This window comes from Numida meleagris, chromosome 1 (assembly GCF_002078875.1).
Source record: "Numida meleagris isolate 19003 breed g44 Domestic line chromosome 1, NumMel1.0, whole genome shotgun sequence".
In the NCBI taxonomy this organism is placed as follows: Eukaryota; Metazoa; Chordata; class Aves; order Galliformes; family Numididae; genus Numida; species Numida meleagris.
This window is the reverse complement of record NC_034409.1, coordinates 176,469,544-176,492,671: the sequence shown is the minus strand read 5'-3', so window position 1 is coordinate 176,492,671 and position 23,128 is coordinate 176,469,544. Positions and strand designations below refer to the sequence as shown.

The 23,128-nt window shown below is 44.9% G+C and overlaps 1 protein-coding gene across 1 annotated transcript in view; it reads right to left on the bottom strand.

The window, feature by feature from the left end:
* Window positions 1–22,877, bottom strand: part of LATS2 (large tumor suppressor kinase 2) — a 47,527-nt gene extending 24,650 nt beyond the window's left edge. Inside the window, exons 1-2 of the mRNA XM_021379610.1 lie at window positions 22,721–22,877; window positions 17,944–18,526 (exon numbers count right to left, since the gene is read on the bottom strand). Of these exons, the coding sequence (XP_021235285.1) occupies window positions 17,944–18,282 (339 nt within the window). The 5' untranslated portion in view covers window positions 18,283–18,526; window positions 22,721–22,877. The remainder of the gene's footprint in view (window positions 1–17,943; window positions 18,527–22,720) is intronic.

Sequence of the window (23,128 nt, the reverse complement as noted above, 5' to 3'; positions counted from 1 at the left end):
CATGGAGAGACAAAACAATTCGCCCAAGAGAGCAGCTGCATCTCCCTCAGCTCAGGGCTGTGGGGGGAATGCCCACCAGGGTCCCCAAAGCTGACCAAGAGTGGGAAGAAAATGAAAGGCTGTGCCTGCTCTGCTCCAGGGCAATGGCTTTGTGCCACCGGTCCTTTTCTATGCTCACTCAGAACCGGGAAAAGTAATAAACAAACAAAGCCAGCTGCTAACAAACAATGTCACTGATGTCCTAGAGGAACCTTGTAGGCAAACACCCAGGTCTGTTTAAATGTAGAGTAGTAGGAGAGAAAACATCAGATAACAAATAAAAACAAGCAAAAGAAATACAGTCATCTGGTTTCACTTCTACTGCATAGTTCTTTTCGGAGATATTTGGTAAGTATAAATCCATTTATTTGTAGGTTTCCACAACAGCCCTTGTAAACCCTCTTTTTATCTTGTACTTGCTTAGGAGTACCTTCACTCAGCTCACCTTGACGCTGTTTCTACTGGCTATAGGTAAAGTGGCACACTTCAAATAACCAAGACACACACAGTGCTGAAGAATCACCCTTCTTGCTCCACTCCACTCACACGCAAAGGCTGTCACATGTATTTTGGGCTGTTGTGAGAAAAGAAATCCTCTTCTGAGATCTTCCTCAAAGCCATCCCATGACCATCAGTATCTCCTCACAAATCTGCCATTAGCAATCCATGAGATCAGCCACAGGAACATGAAAAACGACCACACCACTACAGCCAGCACACTCAGCATTGATAACTCAGCACGCACACATTACCTTCCAGCTGCAACTGTGTCGAAAACAACTGCCCCTTGCCTGACCGCTCACAGCTGGGTTTGCAAAGACTTCCAAGCGAGCTGCTGAAGGTAACTCAGCTTGTTTTGAGCCAAGTGAGCAAGGGTTAAGTTCAGCAGCAGCTCAGCTGGGGCAGCCAAACCTGGGTGAGAGGAGGAGGAGAGGCCGCGGGAAGCTGATGGCCATCTCTGGAGCACAGCTGGAAGAAGGAGCATGGGGAACACAGCCTGAGCTTTCTCTCTGGTGGCGGTCGACAGCCGAGGCAGCTGCCACCGCTCTCAACTTCTCTACTCATTTCTATGCCCCGTGCCGTACCCCAGTTGTGTTCGTGTCTCTCCCACCAAACCAAAAAGTTATTTTTAACCTGGACTGGATCCCTGAGCAGTCACCACTCAGCTCGGCAAGCACGGTGCCAGCGCCGCTTGCGGGAACAAGTGGGGAGGGACGAGCGGGAAGGCAGCAGCTCCGCAGGAGCTCCTCTCCTTCCTGTACACCAACCTGCAAACTTCTCAGCTGAATGGATACTCTTCCAACAACACCCCACATCATAAGATGGTGCTTTTGTATTTTGTTGTTGGTGGTTTATTTATTCTTTTTACCCCCTTCCACATTGCCAGAAGGAAGTTTTCAGTTGCAGCACTCCGCGTGTTGGTGTCACATTAGGTTTAACAAGGTAATCCCTCTTAACTTGTGCAGTTAGCACCTAATATTTCAAGGCAGCAATAGGACATTTTTCAGAAATACATGTGATCATCTTAAAAAGATATTGCCAAGGGGAAGCAGCCTTACACAACAGGATATAAATCAACACGTTAGACAAGCAGTTTTAAACCACAGGAGGAAGAAAAAAAAGCCTCACTCTATCAAGCCAATAAAGATCTTGTAGCACTGACTCCAGAAGACACTGGATCCATTCCCTAAGAAGTATATGTCTTATGGAAATATAGTATTTTGAACTCTGAAGTGGTCTGAATTCTACTGCCTTCAGCTGACACAGAAGAGATGGAGGAAAGCCAAGCGGAGGGCACAATTCCCCTCATTCTCCCTCCACAGCTGAAGCAGTGCCTTTGGCCAAGTGGCTCAGTGCTGACACCACTGCTTACCAATACTCCTAGCAGCAGACAGATGCTCCTCACCTCCCTCTTTCAAGAAATTTTAGGAGACCGCTGTTTCCCAACACTGTTAAGCCATGTCACGTGGTAGGAAAACAAATGGCAATTATTTCTCAGGCTTTGCTATTATCACAAGGCGCGCTCAATTGGATGAACACTGTTCAGAGACAGCTGTGCTTCTTCAGAGATCCTTAAGGGTGCAACATGTTAAGAAAGCGGGAAGAGACAAGTAATCACTTTTCTTCTTCGAGATGATATTCTTGGAAGGGGTGCCTACGGCAAAACGACCCAGGGCAAAACTCTTCTCAAGTATTTCAAAAGCAGAAAGAAGCCTGGTCAGTGCTCTGTCGGGACAGTACTAGCAAGCAACCTGCACAGCAACATAGGGCATGCAAGGAAGGTTTCACCAGACAGCATCCCAGAAGCCAAGATCTTACCACGTGCAGTGGCGCACTGGTGAGGTTTCTGGATGAAGTAAGAAAATATAGTTTCCATGCACCTGTTCTACAGAGCTGCCAAAGGTAAGGATATACGTCTGGTTAGGCAATCAAGCTCCAAATTCCTAAATTTCCCCTACTAGAACTGGGAGGAGACAGTACTCCTACTGATTTCTAACCTGTGTGCGTGTTGCCAAGTGCTGTTAAACACATGTTGCATCACACTGCTCTGAGGAAAGCTGTACTCCCTGAGCACACCACGTTCAAAACAAAGCTGAGCACCCATGGCAATGATACATGGACATGGTCTCTGTATTTGGGTGGTGAGCTCACACTACACCACTCTACTCCACGAGATCATCCTGGGGCCATTTTCCTCACTTCTCCCATGTGCACACCTTAACTTGGGCTCCCACCTCCGTGCACACTGCTTTGGACAATGCTGTAAAACCCAGAACTGCACATTTAATGGTTCCTGAGCATCAGAATTCAAATTTGCTTCCAGACAACAGTTTGCTTCCAAGTTCGACATTCACTTCTCATAACAAGCATTTCAACTGTCCGTTCTTTTCCTCCAAGGCATCCATCACGTCTCAAAACTGTTGACGTTACAATTCATATTTAATTAAGCTTTTCAGTAACTGCCACCACCTTCAGAGACTAACCGCAAAAGTCAGTGATAAGCAATTTCAGAAGTATGAGTACAGACACAAGTATGTGTAGAAACCTGACTTCAGCGCTTTCTCCCACAACTAAAACTTGTATTTATATTCCAGAACATGGCATACCTGAAATGCTGGAACTATCTGAAGGAGCGCCATGCAAAGGAAACATTAACACATTCACAGTAGTTCCATATGCATCTTGTTACTTCCTGTAACAATTGGACAGCCTACATTTTAAATAGGACCTACACAGGCTCTAGTGGAAGGTGTCCCGGCCCACAGCAGGGGGTTGGAGTTGGATATCTTTATATGGCCCTTCCAACCCAAGCCATTCTATGATTCTATGACCATAAACGCGAAATGAACTTCAAATTAGTATTTCAGTGCTCATCACATCTAAGTGACCTGTCAACCAACTTCTGCATTCCTTCCAACATGGAGTATACAGCCTAGACACTCCACCAGCTCACTGCTTATTTACTGCTGCTCTGAACATTGACCCATCTTTGATACATCAAGATCGCCACCTGAAGAGGATTAAGGAAGCAAATAGTGAGGTAAGAATGAGAGAGATCTAGGCAGGACAAGAAAAACACACTAAATATTGTTACCCTTTTCCTTTTTCTGTGTTGGTGCTTTCCTTCATCCCCACCCTAGAAATGTCAGTTCTGGATGTAACACCTTCTGAGTAGAAGCCTCATTTTTTGCAGCACCACACACCGCTGCTGCAATGCCAACAGAACGGTGCCCTTGTGTTTGATTATTGCAGTAATGGAGCAATGCAAATATGAAACCCCAGGTGAACACTGAAACTTGTTAGCAATTTACACTGGTAATGTGATCCACCCCACATCAAGCTTTCCCCAATTTCTGACACACAGGTTACAGCACAGATCCTGTTCATCCAGGAATGGCATCACTGTGTTTTCTTACATTGTTACAATTGCCTGAAAAACTCTGAGGACTCCATCATCATAATTTAGAGGAAAAAAAAGAAAGAGAATATCAGGTGCACTTCAGAAGAGAGGAGTACCTTAACTGGTTATTAAGTATAGCTGCAGGTGATAATTAACTGTCCACGTAAACTAAAATTCTAAGTTGCAGATATTAAATGAATTTGAACACACTTCCACTTATGGCGAAAATCTATGCCAAAACCTAATTCCAAACAGCATGTGTGTGTACTGGTGGAACAGGGGGACTCTCATCACCCAAAGTAAGAAGCAAAGCTCTGGCCTAATGAAATGAATAGAATTTACTACTGATTTCAATGAAGACAGCATCTAAGAACCTTCCAGCACGGTGGGGCTGGGGATGCAGGCCCAGTCTAGATATGCACAGTTGCTCTTTAATCCCAAACACATTACTTTTCCCAGCTTTCCCATCTCGTGGCCCAAGAACTCCACAGTGCAGTGCTGAGAGAACAGAACCAAATCCTCCCAGAAACTTGGACTGTGTGGACTTCTTGCATTTTGTCTTCTGACCCACGGTATCCAAGGGACCCTCTGCTGGTGCAGGTGGGGTCTGAGGGAGGAGGTCACAGTTCCCAGCAGCTGAGGAAAAGAAAAGGCCTCCCCACCCCCAAGCACTTCCTGCCATGCTCCATGCACTAAAGTCATATACCACTACAGGCTGGATCGCAGCTCAGTGCATTCCACTGCACTTTGTCACGCTTCCCTGATCGATACTATGCCAAAAATGACTAGCTTTAACAGTTCTCTGGTGAATAGAACAGTTTGCAACTCTGAAGCAGAGCTGAGTTTTTTATTCATGTTATATTTGCTCTTCTGCTCTGAAGGAACATTTTTAAAGCTGCCTCTAATTCCCCTTCTGTGATTTTTTCTTACTTCAGTAGCGATTTTTGTGAAGACAAAGGGAAAATTCAAGCAGGCTAGCTTTTCAAGGCCTTAAAGAGACCTCTAAGCTAAGACTGAAGGAGGGAAAAAAATGGACTAGCAAAATATGAAAAAGACAAACATCATAATCATATAAATCAAGAAATACATGGCAACGAGCCAGGAGAGATTCACAAGCCAGCTACCATAGAGAACGAAATCCAAAGTCCAGCCGGACTGTCTAAACAAGCACAGAGCAACTTTATCCAAGATTTGCACACTGACCGTTTGTTTACTCGGTACCCAACCGAGCACAATCTTGTGGAATTATACAGGCTGCTCCTGCACACGTCCCCTCTGCTCAGCTTCTCTAAGCACTGACAGCTGTAGGCACTCTGCTCCGCCATACTTTCAAGGCTGTGGCCTAAGAAACTTTCCTTTGCAATCTTTTATTCAAAAACCATGCCCACTATTTAAAAAAAAAAAAAAAGATGAGAAAAATGTAAAACTAAGCTAAGCCCTTAACAGAGCAAAGTGTTCGTTACTGCCACGCTGGGTGCCGCTCCGTAGTGGAAGAATACCAGCATGCTGTGTGTGCACCCAAAAAAGGGAGCTCGGTTCTCTCCAAGCCAGCTAGGTTTGTTCAGTACAGCAAGAACTGTTGCTGGTTCCAGCCCATTTTTGGAACAGAGGATTTTGCTATCCAACCCCATCTCTGCGCTGACCTGGAAATATGCCTGTACCAATTGCTACTCGCGTATGGAAACAATAAAGCTATTTTTACATAAAAAGCAAATCCTTTATTTTCCCAACAGCAGGAACCACCATTGCAGGGAGCGTAGAAGCAAGATGTTTGGAATAGAGGAGGGAGTTATCTACAGTACCAAAAAGCAATTCAGCCTTGTGAGCAGAGCACGTGGGCAGATGAGCGGTTAAGCTTGAATTTACACAGCAAGCACATAAAAACTATGAAGCAGAGGGAATCCAGGAGCAACGCGGAGCCTTTAGAGTCAGCAGGCAGGGCAGGTGGGGGAAGATGCCTCTCAGCACTGGAAGCTCCAGCCTGTAGCCCAACTGCCCTCCTCCCAAAGTCAACTTCAAACACCGCACGTGGCTCAGGCATCCAGTTCCTGCCTGCTCTTCAGCAGGGGCATCATCCTTACTGAGCTTCCCCTGTGCCCTCCCTATTGCCAGCCAGCACTTTCCCAACCATTTAAATCTCTTCAGCAGTAATATTTCCTTTATCCATTAGCTGCCATGGTCTCAATGTTAAAAAAAAAAAAAAAAAAAAAAGAAAGAAAGAAAGAAAAAGGGGAAATTAAAAATTAGTTCCACGAAGCCTCTTCCTAGACCAGGTAACCACAATCCTACATGAAAGTGGCAAAATAAAGCAGAATAGCAGCCTGGTGGCAAGATATTCCCCAAACCAGTGGGCTCCAAAACTTGCGTGCCAGAGGGCTGGTAGTCTAACTCAGGGCTTTGTGTGGTGCAGAGTACCATTCCGAGGCTGAGGGAGAGAGGAAGTGAGCACATCCATCCACCCCCCTCCACAAGGAAGGAGGACGAAAACGTCCCCTTATGAAAACTGAGGAAATACTGTCAAACACAAAGTACAGCTCATTGCGCAAAACAGCATTCCTAGAGATGCTAACAGGCAGCAGGACATTCTGACCCTCCCAGGAATCTGGCAGAAGGCAGCGCTACCTCCAGCACCAGAGCCTGGCGCAGACGTGCCGCAGCTCGGGCTCTCCTCAGCCTCCTGCGGGGATATGGCCCAGGCTCAGGAGATGACAGCCTGCCCTGAGCACCTGGGTTGGCCATCGGCATAGAGCAGGGCCTGCTGCAGCAGTTCTCAACCTCCAGCAGTTTCTAACACTTACATACCACAGCAAAGTTCCTGGAGAACCGATCTGCTACAGGCTTTACAGCACTGAAGATGTTTCAAAAAATACTTTTTCTAGGCTGCTTTCATGTGGTAAAGAACCCCTGAAGGTTCACTTCTCAATAAGCAGAGATGCGGGTGGAGGGGGCGGAAACCAACGCACAAGAAAATTCTTGTGGCTAGCTTTCGAATTTGCTGGCAACACTGTGAGGACGTGCTTTTGTAGTATGGGGAACAGGCTCACCCACTTGTACACATCTTCTAGGCACCAGGTCTCCAATTTGTGCTGCAGAACACCACACCAACATCACCTCCCCACCATCTCCATGACTGCAATACCACACGTATTTCACAGGTTCTTCAAAACAGATCTTCAAGAAAGCATTCAATGAATTCAGTGCTAGCATTAGGGAATATAATAAAATGATCTTGTGAATGGGAGGGCACGCCAAGGTGCAGAAAGGACTATGGAACTGAGTTTATAGCACAGCAAGTGCTGGAGCGCTTGAAAGAGAAGACATGCGGGCCGCTGCAGCACACGGACAGCTGCCTGCTCCCATGTCTGGGCATCACACGCAGGCAGCAGATCCGTTGAGGGCACGGTGAAGAAAATGAGTTGGACAACCAAAAAATAAGCTTCATCAAGGTGGAACAGACATTGTTTAGCAGCTACCTGGATCTGGAGTAGAACAACTCAGTACTGACTGGACTTATCTTGACTTAAAAATGTTTTAACTGGGACAGGCAGATTTTTGTTTCCATAAACCAAGATACCCTGCATGTATTAATAGTTCCAAGGTTGCAGTTCATTAACTGAAATAGATTATGCACCTTTATTAGGCTGACATCTGGCAGGAACACAGAATGAACGGAGTAAATCTGGCTAGAAGGAAAGCTGAGGTAGGACAGGTGCCTAATTTAAGCACAGACTGCAGCATCCTGACACTAAACGGAACACAGTGAGGCAATGAAAACACATGGGATGTACTGCCCAAGTCCAGTTGCAACTGCAGTTCCTTAACATGTCACATTAAACCTAAAAAAAAGGTTGAAGCCTATAGAATAATTATTTCCTAATACTTTGCAAGTATTTATGTAATTAATTTGGCATATTCAGAGGCACATGGAAAAAATAATGAGGGAGATCTTGAATACTAGTTATTCAAACCAGTCGAGCAGAAAACAATGCAACTGAACAACCAGTTTGATACCAGAAGGTATCAAAGAGAACAACCTTAAATATACTTGACATTAAATACAGCAGAAGAACAAAATGAAGAGAATCACAGAACCATAGAATTAGCTAGGTTGGAAAAGACCTACAAGATCACCTAGTCCAACCATTCTCCAATACCACCAATAACCCCACTAAACCATGTCTCTCAACGCTATATCTAAACGTTTCTTGAAGGATGCTACAGAGCAGCAGCAACAATGATCTCCGAGCCTTTGCCTACATTTTGTTCTGAAATAATGCACATCCAACAGATTCATAAATAGGGGATGATAAGTCAAACCTAGCCATATAGACACACTGCAGTAATTTCACACTGCCAGTTATTCTACTAAAGTCGATACATTTGAAGGGCAGGAACTTCTGTGTATTATCACCTAGTATCATTAACCTTCTATCATTTTACCTATGTAAAGAGTAATACACTGCATCTTTATACACTTCTGATCAAATTACTTACAAGTCATGCATTAGAGGAACGAAGAATATGGAGAACAACCACAAAATGTTCAGTTATTTAACCTACATTTAAACCTCAACATTTTTTCCACTGATGTTGGACTACTTTTTTCTAAACATAGAACATGGCATGTGTTGCAGTAACAGTTTCAGATATGCCCAGAGAGGTCGTGGATGCCCCGTCCCTGGAGGTGTTCAAGGCCAGGTTGGATGGGGCCCTGGGCAGCCTGATCTAGTATTAGATGTGGAGGTTGGTGGCCCTGCCTGCGGCAGGGGGATTGGAGCTTCTATGACTCTGTGATTCTATGATATGCACACATACACCAAGAACAATTAAAGGCATAGCTGCACAGAACAGTTATTTTCATGGGCTGTCCTGCCACAGCTGTTACCTGATTCAGAAAGTTACTGGTACACGGTGTTCTTGGGCTTCAGCCTTCTGAAAATGAACTGACCTCGAAATAATTCTCTAAAAACTATTTTCATATCCTCTCCTGCTCTCTTCTTCCTTTCCCTCCCAGGGAAACATTTTTAATTGCTTGGCTTCAGTTAAAATGAAGAGTACAAATTTCTGATCAGGGAAGTCCATCTCTTGCACTGCAGGGAAGTAGAATGCAGCCTCAAACATCAATATCTTGTTTACTTAAACTGAAAAAGAAACATTCAGAGCAACAAATCCTACGGATTATGTTCTTTGCTAACAGCTGGTACCATGCAAACACTGCTGTCATCACACGTACATGAACACACGCATCTCTTGGGTGAAACCTGATTTTCACATATCAATTTGTAAGCTGCCAGTGACAGTCCAGATGGCAAGGTAAGATCACCAGAATGCTTCCATTTCACTTTGTTGTGCTACAACTAGAGCTGGGTGACCCCATCAAGACCAAGTTGTCAGAACCACCTCAGCAGAAACATTCGACATCAGGGAAGGCATCCAGACACCAAGCAATGGCAAGTCAAAGATACTCCAGCAGTAATAGTATTTTGGTGATCAGCAGATGTGCAGAGAGCTTACATAATGGATATTCCCATTAAGTAAGAAAAACAGTAGCTGCCATCACCATGAAGGCTCAGCTTGAAGGTCTCCTTCATCTCTCTCTTTACTGTGTTAGGGGCTGTTGGTCAATGCTCAGCCGAACACAAGCCAGCAGTATGCCCAGGTGGCCAAGACAGCTAATGGCATCTTGGCTTGCGTAAGAAATAGTGCAGCCAGCAGGAGCAAGGAGGGGATCACCCCTCTGTTCTCATCCCTGGGGAAGCCACACCTCAAGTGCTGTATTCAGTTTTGGGCCCTCACTACAAGAAAGACATTGAGGCCCCGGAGCGTGGCCAGAGAACGGCAATGAAGCTGTGAGGGGACTGGAGCACAAGTCTGACAGAGAGCATCTGTGGGAGTTTGGATTGTTCAGTCAGGAAAAGAGGAGGCTCAGGGGAGACCTTATCACTCTCTGCAACTGCCTGAAAGGAGGCTGTGGTGAGGTGGGGGTCAGCATCTTCTCCCAGGTAACAGCAACAGGATGAGGGGGAATGGCCTCAAGTTGCACCAGGGGAGGTTCAGGTTGGAGGCCAAGAAAAAATTCTCCAAAAGAGCAGTTAGGTCTGGAACAGGCTGCCTACATTTAAAGTTGTACTGAGGGACATGGTTTAGTGGGAAATATTGGTGATAGGCAGATGGTTGGACTAGTTGATCTTGGAGGTCTTTTCCAACCTTAGTGAGTCTATGATTCCGTACGTGCATTGGCAAGTCACAGAGACAGACAGCACCCAAGGAACAAAGGCTGCAGCCTGACTTATGGGAGGTTACGGGGCACCGTGATGCAGAGTGTGCCACACTGTGATCTGCTGGAGGTGACAGGACTGACCCTGGGATCCAACAGCACTGCTACTGTGTCACGACGCACAGTCACTGCGGAGCAATAGCAGGGCAATTTCCTGTCCGTACCTCCCAGGCACAGCCGTGCTGGTCACTGTTTGTCCTTCCAGCAGTGGCCTACTAAGAACTTAGCCAGCATCTTGAGTATTTCAAGAAAATAGACATACAGTTGCAGTACTGCCATGTTTTCAGGAAGCGTAGAGTCACAGCATCTTCCTTCTGCCCTTGGGCAAATACGACGAGATCTGGCGATTATATTTTATAAATAAAATACAATAAAAGTAGCTTTGATTCTTTTAGCATATTATATTATGTAATCAAATGCCTGGCTACACTCTCGTAATTTAAGTTACTGTAAGCTTACATACATGGCAATGTCAGTATTTCTACAAAAGATATGGATGAAATTCCCGCCCCTCCTTCCCTCTCCCCACTCCAAGTGATTTAAGTTTCAGTTCTGCTGATCAAGTAACTTCAAAGTAGCTTCAAAATATTTTCCTGTGAATACAACAACAGAAAAAAAGCGGGGAGGAAGGCAGCTTACTCTTCTAAGCTGATCTACGTATATTTAGCCATGCTTTATAAAAATTACTCCATGCAAATGGCACACACCTGTACACCATACAAGAAGCAATCAGGGACTTTTATTTACTTTCTAGTGATTTCAATTAGCAGCTTTAAAATGCACTTTTATTTAGTTTAGTGACTAACAAAAAATAATTGAATTAAAAACGTTCCAAAGTGAACATGTTATGTTACTTCTAATCTAAGGGCAGCAGCACGTAAAAGGCCTTTGCGTGAAGTTCTACTGACATTTCTTTCCAAATTTCAAGGCTCCATTCAATTTTTTTTATTTTTTTATTTTTTAAAAACACATACACCTGCAAAGATGCTAATTTCCAGGCTCAGGGTAAAACCACAGCGTGCATCACTCTCAGATACATGCTGCAAATGACAGCAGAGATTTAGTCTGAGAATGACAAAAATGTGAAAGGAACAGTTACACCCTAATACTATTGTGATAGCAACTTCCTGCTATGCTAATGGCAACCTTTACTTTTGATTACAAAAGCTTTTCTATTCAGAGCTTGAAATTAATGCTGATGCAGAATTGTTACTGATTTTAATAAAAAAGGAAATGGCCTCATCACAAAGATTAATAGCTTGACCTTCTCCTAGCAATTAAATTACAATAATTACAACTATCCACTGTGAGTTAATCCTGTAGCTTGTTACAGCAATTTGTGATTTCAGACTGTTATACTAACTCCAAGAATGATTTCCTGACAAGAAAAGGGCGCATTAGTTTAACATAACGTGAGACTAATATGGATCTACAGTTGAAATTTGGCATCCCATTCCTGTTGCCATTTCAAGTAATTCTAGGATGTCCCAATTTATTCTGCGTAATTTGTCTAAGAAAGGAGACCAATGAGAATAATGGGCAGAATTCAAGACACCCCGGAGTCCTGCTCTGTGCTGAAGCAACGTGGAGCTGCCGAGCCAAGAAGACACATCTTGTCCTGAGAAGCAGCACCTCAAATCACCTGCCACCACAAGAGTATTTCTTCCAAGGTGAAAAAGCAAGAGAGGGCAGAATTATCTGTCTCCCTTCTGCAAGACCAAGCCACAATCATACAGAAGAAATTCACAGAATACCTTCCCCAATACATTGCAGGAAATGCAAAATGACACCTAGAGGATTTAAGTATATTCACTACGGCAGCATCATCAGAAGTGACAGCAACTGATGGGAAGGCTGGAGACAAGAGAACAGGGATACAAGAGAGAGGAGTCAGCAGGTATCAGCTCAAGAACACTCCTCACCTCTTGCTTTCAGCCCCTGGAAAGCTGTGACTCATTTGTTTTCCGAAGCAGCTAAAAACTGAAATGACTTAAGGGGCCAATCTCAGGCATGTGGGTACAGAAACACACTCCCTTACAAGCCTTGATAGATGAACCCTGGAAGACATTGGAAATTTCTCAGAAATAAGGAAAAGGTCAAAACAGAAGAGAAGTTACAAATAAAAGAAACTACAGCAAAAGGTTATGAAACAAGCTCCTGAAATAGCCAGCAGAGATGACAGAGTGAACAACCTACCTTCAAATTAGGCAGTAAAAGAAAACACAGGAGACTGTTGGCCTGAATTATGAAATCTACATCAGTTGCTAAAATAAAATTCCCCCCCTACATTCAGCAGCGAGTGCCCTCATTAGAAGGTCCTTTTTTTTTTTTTTTCTTTCCCAGTAACCCACAAATACTTATTCCTTCCTGTCCTGCAAAAGAGCTTGTGATTGATGACTCGGTTGATATCTTTGACAAATAACCCAGACAACCTTCTGACAGTTTATTCTTCAGTCTTTTTTCATTAACAAGACCTGCACCTAAAACACTCAGAACACGATTAAGGTGTTCATCCTGGACACCAGAACTCTCAACACAGTTAAAGTTTATCAAAGCAGAAGACTTTTGTCACGGGACCAGCAAATGTTATGAAATTAATTCCCCCCATTCACTCAGGGCTATTACAAAATTCACTGACCTTCACCTTGAAGGCAAGCTGCCTTTCCTAGGCTTCACCTCTTCAGCAAATAAACTGCAAAAAGTATTTTACTAGAAGCAAAACCCCAACTACACATTGTCTGTAACATGTTACCAAAACAAAAAGACGTGTTTCATCTGGTTCCTCCGTCCTTGAAGCAATGATGAAAAACAAGTCATACTGCTCAGTAACACAGTCAGATAGCACAAGGATTACATGCAATTATGACACAGAACACTAGTTCTCCATACATACTAATAAAAAGGATGTAATCCATGATGAGAAGCTCAAGACAATCTTGCAGTGCAAGAAGGAAAAAAACCCAACCCACATACTTCTACAAACTGAATTCCCAGAACTCAGTGTAACGCAAATGACAAGTTGGTCAGCTTGATATTCTTACATACATTACAGTACCCTCAAACACCACTCCAGTTCCTTGAAATACACTGTAATTAGTGCCCAAAGGACAGATCTTCCCCTTCTGAATGTTCCGATACTGGCACAGGTGGGGTATACAAGCTTTATTGCGGAGATATTTATTAAAAGCCTCTGGAAGAAGTGAAGCATAAGGACTTTCATGCTTCACATGCACACAGTTGTTTAGGGTATAGTACGTGCTGCATGTTCCCGGAGATATGTAGCCTCTGAAAAATCCTAAAACATCATTGTTAAAAATAGCTGCCCATTCAAGCTGACTAGAAATCTTCACTCAGAAAGTCCACCACGGCTCAAAGAGAAAGGGTTTGCTTGAGGAAAAGAACTGACAAATGTATAACATTCCTCAGTTCATCCAGAACTGCTGCAGCCCACTCTAAATTACAATGTCAGCGGCTGTTTATGTTCAGAGGAAGTACAGTAAGTACAGTACAGCCCATTCAGGTTGGTGGAATGTCACTGATCATATGCTCAATTGCATCTATTCATTAGAAAAACTCAATGCACAACAGCAGCTGCATTTAGCGCTGCGCCCGAACGCCGTCCAGTTGCCCCAGGTGATTCCAGCGGTTTGCCTGCCCACAGGATCAACACCCCGTGCTCTCATGCCCTCGCAGCAACTGTAAGTTACACTTTCAAGCCCAAGGAGTTGTACTTAATAAATAACAGTGTATTAGCAGCACTCTCGGCTTCAAGATTTTGCAACAAATAAGGTCAGGCCTGTTGCAGTTATGTTCTGTAGGTCTCAAAACAATTTGTGCTGCACTGATCATCTTTGATTAAAGCTCATTAGACAATTACTGCTGAAGAGATGACTTCACCAAAGAACAGACTAGCTACTCCACTTGTTTCAGAAGAACTATGATTGTCTGCAATTTTGTATCATTATATTAAAAAAAAGCGTAATCCTGGCACCTGTCACCTCAACAGCAAACTCCCCATAAGGTTTCTGGAGCCGAATGTCACCATGAAATTATAAGCAACACAAATGGCTGAAAACAAATCTTTGTGTGGGAACACGGGCCGTTCAAAAGGACACTTGCAACTTCCTAATCAATTGAAAGAATCTGTCGGCACGTGTAACAACTAGAATGACTGTAACCCAAAGACATGACTTTTGTATTTACTCTGTGAATTTCACCACGTTCTGTATACTTGTTATTTCTATCAGCCAGCCTATAACCAATTTCCTGTCCGCATGGGTCTTCCACAGAGCATGAGGAAAGGAAAAAAAGATTATGATGTTTCCTTTTTCTTTAATTAAGCCAATTTCAAACCGATCTTAATTCTTCCTCTCTCTCTGCACCTTCCCTCATCAACGCTTTTCCCATTCTTAAAAACGTAACTCTTCATTCCTTGCCACCATTCCCCTTTGTCCTTCCAGAAATCCTTATTGTGGCCCAATAAACAAAAGGAAGAACGCTGATCCTGGCACAGTGTGCATCAGAACAGATCATCAGCGCAGCCAGGATTACTGCCCAACAGCACCACCTACAACACCAAACAATATCAGTTTGAAAATGGAGCTCACACAAGATCAAATTTAATGTTAGAGTCACATAACTGACTGTTAGAGTTTCTCACGCTTCCTAGAACACCCATGATTAAGAGCTTCTTAATCTACCTAATCATCAACTTCAGACGCTCGTAACCATTAAACCTCTGATTAGGAGTCTGCAAAACAGGATCTGCAGGGCAGGAAGGATAAGATCTTATACTCTGAGGCTCGCTGGAAGGGAAGGCTGAAGTAGGTCATCCATGGGTTGATGTCCTTCCACTCTCACATACTTCTTTCTGGCATTTAAGGAAGTTTGCAGTGGGAAAAAAAATAAATATAAGGAAAGAGCCCAGGCCAGAGGGAAAAGGAGGCAGCAAAGTCCTCTTACCAGCCTCGCACTAGGACCGGGTCCAGATGTAAATAAAACCGTCCCCAAAGAAACAGAAGCTGATTTTACTCTGTTCAGCTGGAGATCCGTTAGCTGCCCACTGGACTACAGAAGATGTCCCCGTGCTTGAGATTTTAAAGTTTTGATTCACAACCAAGGGCAAGGGAGCTTGGGATGGCTGATGAAATTACTTCACATTCTGCTCTGAAACAGTTGAACAGTTAATTCAAAGCAGTTCAGACAACAGGAAGAAAGGAAGAATCCAGATGTAGTAATCAGGGCTGTCACCCTACACCACTCCCCAGGGCCAGATACCATTCACACCAACTCAAGCAGCTCCATTCATTCACAAAGCCCTGAGAGGGCCAAGCTTCATATGGCCTGGACCCACATCAGGAAACACAGCACTTTCAGACACCAGAAATCCAGTTTTGGAATCCCTGCCTGGACTTTGACCAAATGTGATCCTGCTCATGCTTAGGTTTTGAACTCAGGACACACCAAAGGGTTAGCCCCAATAAATCCATTCCCACATAACAAGTCTCAGCTGGGGAAGAAAGCTAAATGCTATGATGGAACAATCACAGCCATACAGAAAAACACAAAAATGCAGCACCAAGTTAAGAAGGTAGCAAAAAAATCTCCGTATCAGAACAGTGCTCATTTTCTGTGCTCTGTAACAAGTAAAACCATTGTATCAAGATTTAAGGCAAAACAGCTAAAAATACTGCAAATACAGTGCATTACGCTATGCTTAATGCCAAGACATTTTAACAGGTGCTCAGGTATTTCTGGTTTATACATTGGCTCCACATTTGTGTGCTGCAGTGTGCTCAAAATGCCTTCCAAGATTTCAGCAAGCTTGTTCTGTGTGTGAATGATTTGTCCGTGTAACCTACCAAATGCACATTTCCAATCCAGAATCCAGCTGTGCTCATTTAACCTTGGCTCAGACGCACAGGGAGTGTTCTCATCCTGAACAGCTCGGGAAATTTGGATAGTAGAGTTCTAAAAAACACTGTTTTCATGGCATGCTTAAGATGACAGCAAGAACTCCAGTTCCACATGCAGAATTATTGTTCACTACAGCATCTTGTTTCACTGAAACGGGAAGCGGTTCAGTTGTACTGCAGCACTTCTCACTGGCTCTGCAATCTCTGATGAGTCTAACGCAGCATAAACTCTTTAGAACAGGAACAACACTCATCAATGCCTACATAGCTCCAAAGAAACACAGACCACCTCGTGTTAGTTTTATCACACAGACTCACGGTACAGTCTAGGAGAGCCAAGTGATTAAGATTCCGCCATGAATGAACAGAGGTTAAATTTTGAAATCAAGGAAATACCACAGAAAGCATGTTAGTTTTAAATAAATATAATTTACATTAAGGACTAGGAACTGAAATGTTTCAGCTTGACAAACAACTGTCATTTAGTCACATGGGAAGTTATTTTTTCCTTCAGAAATGAGACCCTGAACCAGAAACAGCACACTCCTCTCTCTTAAAAAGAGAAATTTTGAGCCATTATTGGGCAGAGGCAAAAGTCAGCACCAAGACTCGAAGCACATTCAAGGTACGTGCAGCTAAGCACAAAGAGGCCGTGATCTGCTCTAGGTGAAAGGTCTCATAATTGAGAGCATACATAGGTTGCTCTGAAAGCAGTGCCTCCTATTCATTTCTATGGAAACTACCACAGATACAAAGAGCACAGTAACACTATTTGACAGTGTTTTGTAGCTGAGCATTTGCCCTGTCTCTCAGCAGTAACCTCTACTAGTTACGCATTTTGGCCAGCGATGAACAAGAGCCTGCATGTAGCGCTCATAACAACATGCACCAGTGGAGGTGACCCACCGTTGCCACACTGAAACACACCACTTGCTGCCTCACCATTCTCACAGCCACTGTTTGGTCTCCATGAAAGTTCACCAAGCATCAGTGAAGGTCAATGGGTGCCATTTTTTCCCCCACATGGAAGAATTCAATGACACACATTCGCTTCATACACACTTCCCATGTCAGACGCCATTCTGCCAGACTGCCCCCCTGCTGCCATCTGTCACAAAGCGACAAAATGTAATGGAATATTGGTGGGAAGGCTCAACCTCTACTGCCGTGCCACCAACATCTGCCTCTGACATGGTGGACAAAGATAACAAAATAGGAAGCATTACTTTCACAGCAGCCCTGGTATTCCAACACCCATCACAGGATGATAAAAATGAGCATCTTCGTGCTGAGCTCCTTAACTGAGACAGGGCTACCGTGCCTTGGTGGAAGCAAAGAAGGTAAGGAAGAAGAGGCACCCAGCCAATTACACCTGCTCCTCGCAAACAGCAAGTGAGCTTCTTCAAAGACCACGTACGTCATTTCTTCCATTTGCTTCTGACAGTGAATGGAGTTTACACATACTAGAAAGAATTCCACCCTAATACTCATAGCTAAAACTTGTTACAGTACTGAGAAGAAAAAAAAACAAGCTACCCTGTTAAGCCTTACACATCAAGTTAAGAAATCACGGAAGTCCTACAAGTCACCAAACCATCTTCATAACACAAACTAACCCCACACTAGGCATGCCTTTCAACAGCAAGTTCATCTGTTCAGCTAGTTCCACAGCAACACAACTGCCAGAAGAGTTGGTGCATTTTTTCCAACCAGCAAACTTGACAACCACCATCAAAATTCTTACCTCAGGACCAAGCATAAACTTGTTTTGATCACAATGACAACTCCCCACTCTTTGAACTCATACGTACCTGATCACAACCTGCATTCACCAGCTCCTGGAGCATCTGCCTATTCACTTCAACAGCTGCTGCAGTGCTTGACTCATTAGCGAAAGGTAGCAAAGAATATCTAATCTCTCGCAGAGCTTTCTGATAAGGTCCAAACTTAGCTGTTTGTCTCATCTGCTGCTGCCTTGCAGCATCCTTCCCTACTAAAATCTTAGGGTCCAGAGAAGTTTCACTGCCTGGTCCAATAGGCAGTCCCTGACCTGAAGATTTGGATGGCTGCTTTAAACCTTCTCGAATCTCCTGTAACCTTTGTCTGCTGTTTCCAGAATATGTCGTAGCAGGAAAAGTCTTTGGCCTCATTGTTAATCCAGTTTTCTCTGAGCATAAATACAGCTTTATTCTTAGGGTGTTTTTTTTTTAGTTACTTTCTTTCTAAAAAGTGTCACTTAATGGTATCAATTTCTTGTAAACATAAATCCTTCAAAGGGAAGAAGAAAAATGGCAAAATCCTCAAGAGGTTTCTGCCAGCGTTTTACTTCAGCTCACTATCTTCATGTCTCCTACAGAAAATCCTTGGAGTCATCATTTCGCAGACTGATGGTGTCTGAAACAAAAGAAAACGGAAAGCACATGGAATTAAGTTAATATTGTAAACACCTCTGAAGGGACAGCATGACAATTAATCAAGTGAAAATGAATCAGTTTAACCTATTCAGCTATCACAGCTGGATTCCCATTAATGATGATTATCACTTTATCTGTTTTCAAGAATAGGATTTCAAAAGGCTTTCTCAACATAATAAAAAAACCATTTTTCTTTAAAGCTTTGTTTTGAAAATAAATGAAAATAAAAACCTCAGAAACTACAAAGCTTGAGAATTTCATACACTACCTAATTGTGGCAGGTTTCCTATCCAATTGCATAACCAAATCCTGGACAAGCCTATCCTGTTTCATAATTAAGGAAGAGTATGCTCATGAAACATTTTTCCCCCACTTAAGATTTTGTTTGTTTTACACTAGCTGAGCTCAGTTTCAAGAGTTTATGAAAAAGACTTATAATGGAAATATTGATTATTCTAACCATAGCAACTTCTAGTATTTCAATAACAAAGTGACAAGATATTTTACCATTCCACAGAATGTTCTAGCCAACGTTGAAGGTAAGAATTGACCCTGGAACTGGAAGAAGGGTTTTATTTCTTTGTATTATTTTTAAAGGGGGAAGGGGGAGAAAATCAATAGGATGAAACATACTTGAACTGTGCCTAACAGGAAAAGATAGGGAGAAGGAGCTACTTGGTAACAGCACAAAAGGCTGAAGAAGCTCAAGCAGCTCAGATAAGATTGAAACACAGACTGTGATACAGCTTCACATCCCTCTCACAGCCGAGGACAACTACACAACTAGGGAGCAGAGCTGAGCTACCCTGCAACTTGCGACATCCTTGCAGCATCAAGAGGTAATAAGAATTCTTTATTTTCTGAGTCTTTGTGGCATCGTTATTATACAAGCCAAACATTATATAAAGATGCATTTCAGAAAAGGATTAAAAAGAAGCATCACATACTACTGATGCTACAAGTTTGCTTCTGCCACCTGCACCAGCATCCGCAAAGTGATTACTCTGCTGCTCCAGCCGCTTCATTGAGAAGCTCAGAAATTTTCTTGAGTTGTTTTGAAGCCGCAAACACAGATGACAGCGAAGCACTGGTATCACTCCGAAGTAGAGTGGAACTTCTCTCCCAGCCCTCCTCCTCCCTTTATGAAGGGGCTTTGCTTCTGACTACAGTATTTTTTTCTTTTTGACATCGTGAAGAGCTTCTGCAGAAAGCCTTATTCTTGTCATACACTCCATTCATGCAAGAACTGTTCCTGGGACAGCTACAGCATTCCCAACAAAACAACCATTTCTATACACTTACCACCACTTCTCACGGACAAGCAAACAGTTTATTACTGTGAAGGCCGGGGATGGGACACACCTCTTGACGCCCATCATCACCTCCTCATTAGCACAAGGTCTACTGCCAAGAGAGTCTAGCTCTCCTCTAAAACAAGAACTGAGCACAGGGCGAATAACAGTCAAGTCAGAGCCCAGACTCTTTTATAATAGCTCAGCACTTTGAAATGCAGGAGCACAGACTGATCACTTTAGGTACTGTCTACGTCTTATGCTCTTAACTAAGCATGCCAGGGAAATTTCTGTACAACAGCAGCCGAGCCCAGAACCACATCCGAGCTGAAAAGTGGTACAGATCTACGCTGAGAATTCTAGAATCAAACAGCTGGAGAGCACGCAAAGAAGGGCACACAGGTGGGAACACCCATGTCAATCTCTTGCTAACATTTAAATGCGCAGTTATCTAGTGGTTACTTATAACGTATTAAAGGTCTTGAATCCTCGACTCAGCACTATAAGGATTTCCTGCAACTTTAACTCATATAAGCGTGACATAAGTGCAAACATGCACACTGGCACTTATCAACAACACTTGCTTTAAAGAAAGCAACAGTACTATTCAAATTTTGATATCTTCACAAAATCAGCTATTAGTCAAGAAGATATGCTTTTGTTATGTTCAACAGAGATAAAACCAACAAAAGGATCATGATGGAATTTCGCCTACTTAGAATTTAGCAACAGACAGCACGCAGCCTTTGTAAAGTGTTAAAAAGCACAACAGCATTACAGCCTTTTTAGGACTACATCATAACTCGCAACACTTGAAAGATACAGAGCAATTAAGTGATCTATGACTGCCCTTCCTTTCCTGACAGCAGCAGGCACCATATGGCTGGGTTTAGGAATCCGGGTTGTTCTTCCTCTTTTCAGACCCTGTGCCAACCCACAGGCCTGGGACGAGCAGGAAGAGCTCCGGCCCTCCCCACCTTTTTGCCACAAAGGACTGCCTTCCCACTTACACACATGCTTCGCATAAAGAACTGCTGTGACCTTTAGCCTGGGCTTGAGTCTAATAACGCTAGGTCAAGCCAGCTGGCAGCTTCTTCAGCTTGCATTCACAGCACTGCTAAACCAGAAAGCAACGCTGATTGTTCAGACGGTACAAATGAGAACAGAAACAACGTAAGTTGGAGCTAACTGTAGATGTGCTTCATATTTTGCAGAAGGTGTTTTTTTTTTTAAACTAGATATTCATGACCAGCCAAGAAATCAGAACATTAAGCATTACAGATAATTTACAAAGAAAGACAAGCTGCCTGCTTTTTAAAGTCTATATGTGAGTAAAAGGGTAATATGCCTCAAAAGGAACAGTGCGTCTAAGTATTGCTGACTGTATGTTTGGATTTGGATAACTCCGAATCCTAAAACCCACCTTGCCTACAGCATGGATATATCCACAGCCTTTTCGCTGTGATGAGAAATGATTTCTCAGAATTATTTTTGAGCTTCAAGCCATTCTGATTAGATACTCCTAAGGTGCTAGGGGATTTTTTTTTTTTCCCTGTCAAAGTGTTACATATTCTGTGTTAATTAGAAGTTTGCCTGTTACTCTGAAGATATTTCAAATATTTTTTAACAACACCAAGACAGAACAATTTTTGAATAACTGAGATTTTTTTTTCCTTCATCTGAGAAGTATCAATAGCTGCCTGGCAGCAACCAACCAACCAGCCAGCCACGCTGAATTTACATGCTGAAGTCTGCCATCCCAGCAGCACTGCCTACTCACTCCTGTTTCTTCATTCAGCAACAGGCTGCATATGCCAGTGGCTCTATGGGATGGGACACCAGCAAGAAACTAAGGCTCGGTTGTGATTCAGAAGCAAAGTCCCAGACCCTAAGCTGACAAGACGCTTCCCAGCCTCTAACTGTGCCGGCGTGGTGGTGACAAACTACTGACGGCTGCAGAAGTAAGGACTGAAGTTTTAAGGAAAGGACACAGCTGCCCTCTCGCTCCCAATATGCTGGCATCACGTTGGGCTTTTTGGCTCAGGAATTCACAGAAACACAGCCTAGCCACTTTGTGCTGGAGGTCTAAACACTAACCTGGGGAAGAGGAGCCAAGAATTTCAGTGCATTACGAACCACGTTCCCCTTTATAAGTGTACACACGCTAAAAGCGGCAAGAACTTAAACCAGGACTTTTCCCAAGATCATTCCCTCTCTCCTTCATCCCCGCTAACAAAACCGTCCCGAAGTAACTCCGCACCCGGGTCCCAGCACAACGCGCGGGCGCCGGCCCGCACAGGGCGGTGGGACACGGCCAGCAGCGACCGCCGCAGTCCCGGGGCGCTAGGCAGAACGCTCTGCGCCAACGCGCGGGTCCCGCGGCCGGGGCTGCGGCCGCACTCGGCGGGCAGGGCCGGGGCTGAGGCGCTGATTCGGGCCGTGACCTTCAGGCCGAGCCGGCGGAGCGGGCTGAGGCGGGACGGGGGCCGAACGAAGAGCCCCGCGGGAAAGTCGGGCCCGGGCCGAAGCCCCCGGAGCCCCACGGCCGCTCCTCCCGCGGACGGAAAGCTCCCAGAAGGAAAACCCCGGCCGTACGCCACGCGGGGGCCGGGCCCGAGGGGTCCCCCCGCGCCGGGCTGTCACACGGCGCCCAGAAAGCGCTGCACGGAACGGCGAGGCCTGGGGGGAGGAGGGGGCGGGGTGACGGGACGCGACAGCCGCCCCCGCGCTCCTCTTCCTCACGCGGGACACCCGCTTCCCCCGGGCCCCCCGGCTCCAACTTTCCCCCTCAGAGAAGCGAAGCATCCGGGGTGGAAGTCGAAGGGGCGGCCAGGCTGGGGGAAGAGCCGCACCGCCGCGCCCTTCCTCGCTCGCCGCCTCACCTCCTCGGGGTGCCCTCCCGGCTCCGTCACGCAGCGCTGCGGCGGCGGCCCCGACGGCGCGGGCCGCTCTCCATCTCCGTCCGCCTCGGCCGTCCCGGGCGCAGTGCGGGGCGCAGTCGGGACATTCGCTACATTGTTAGCATTCCTCGCGCGTCACGTGACCGCGCGCCCGCGTCATTCCACTCTCCCCCTCCTCCGCCGCCCCTCCCGCCACATACCAGCGGGGGGAGGGGCCTCGGGGCGGCGGGGCGGGAACGGCCGCTGGGGTTGGGGTTGGAGCTGCCTGAGGAGAGGCGGCGGGGCCGCGCGGCGCTGTGGTTGCGGGCTGTCCTACGGCCCTCGTTGTGTTTACGGGCACCGTGTGGCACTTTCCCACCTTACAAAAACCTCGCCCGCCTCGCAAAGGGC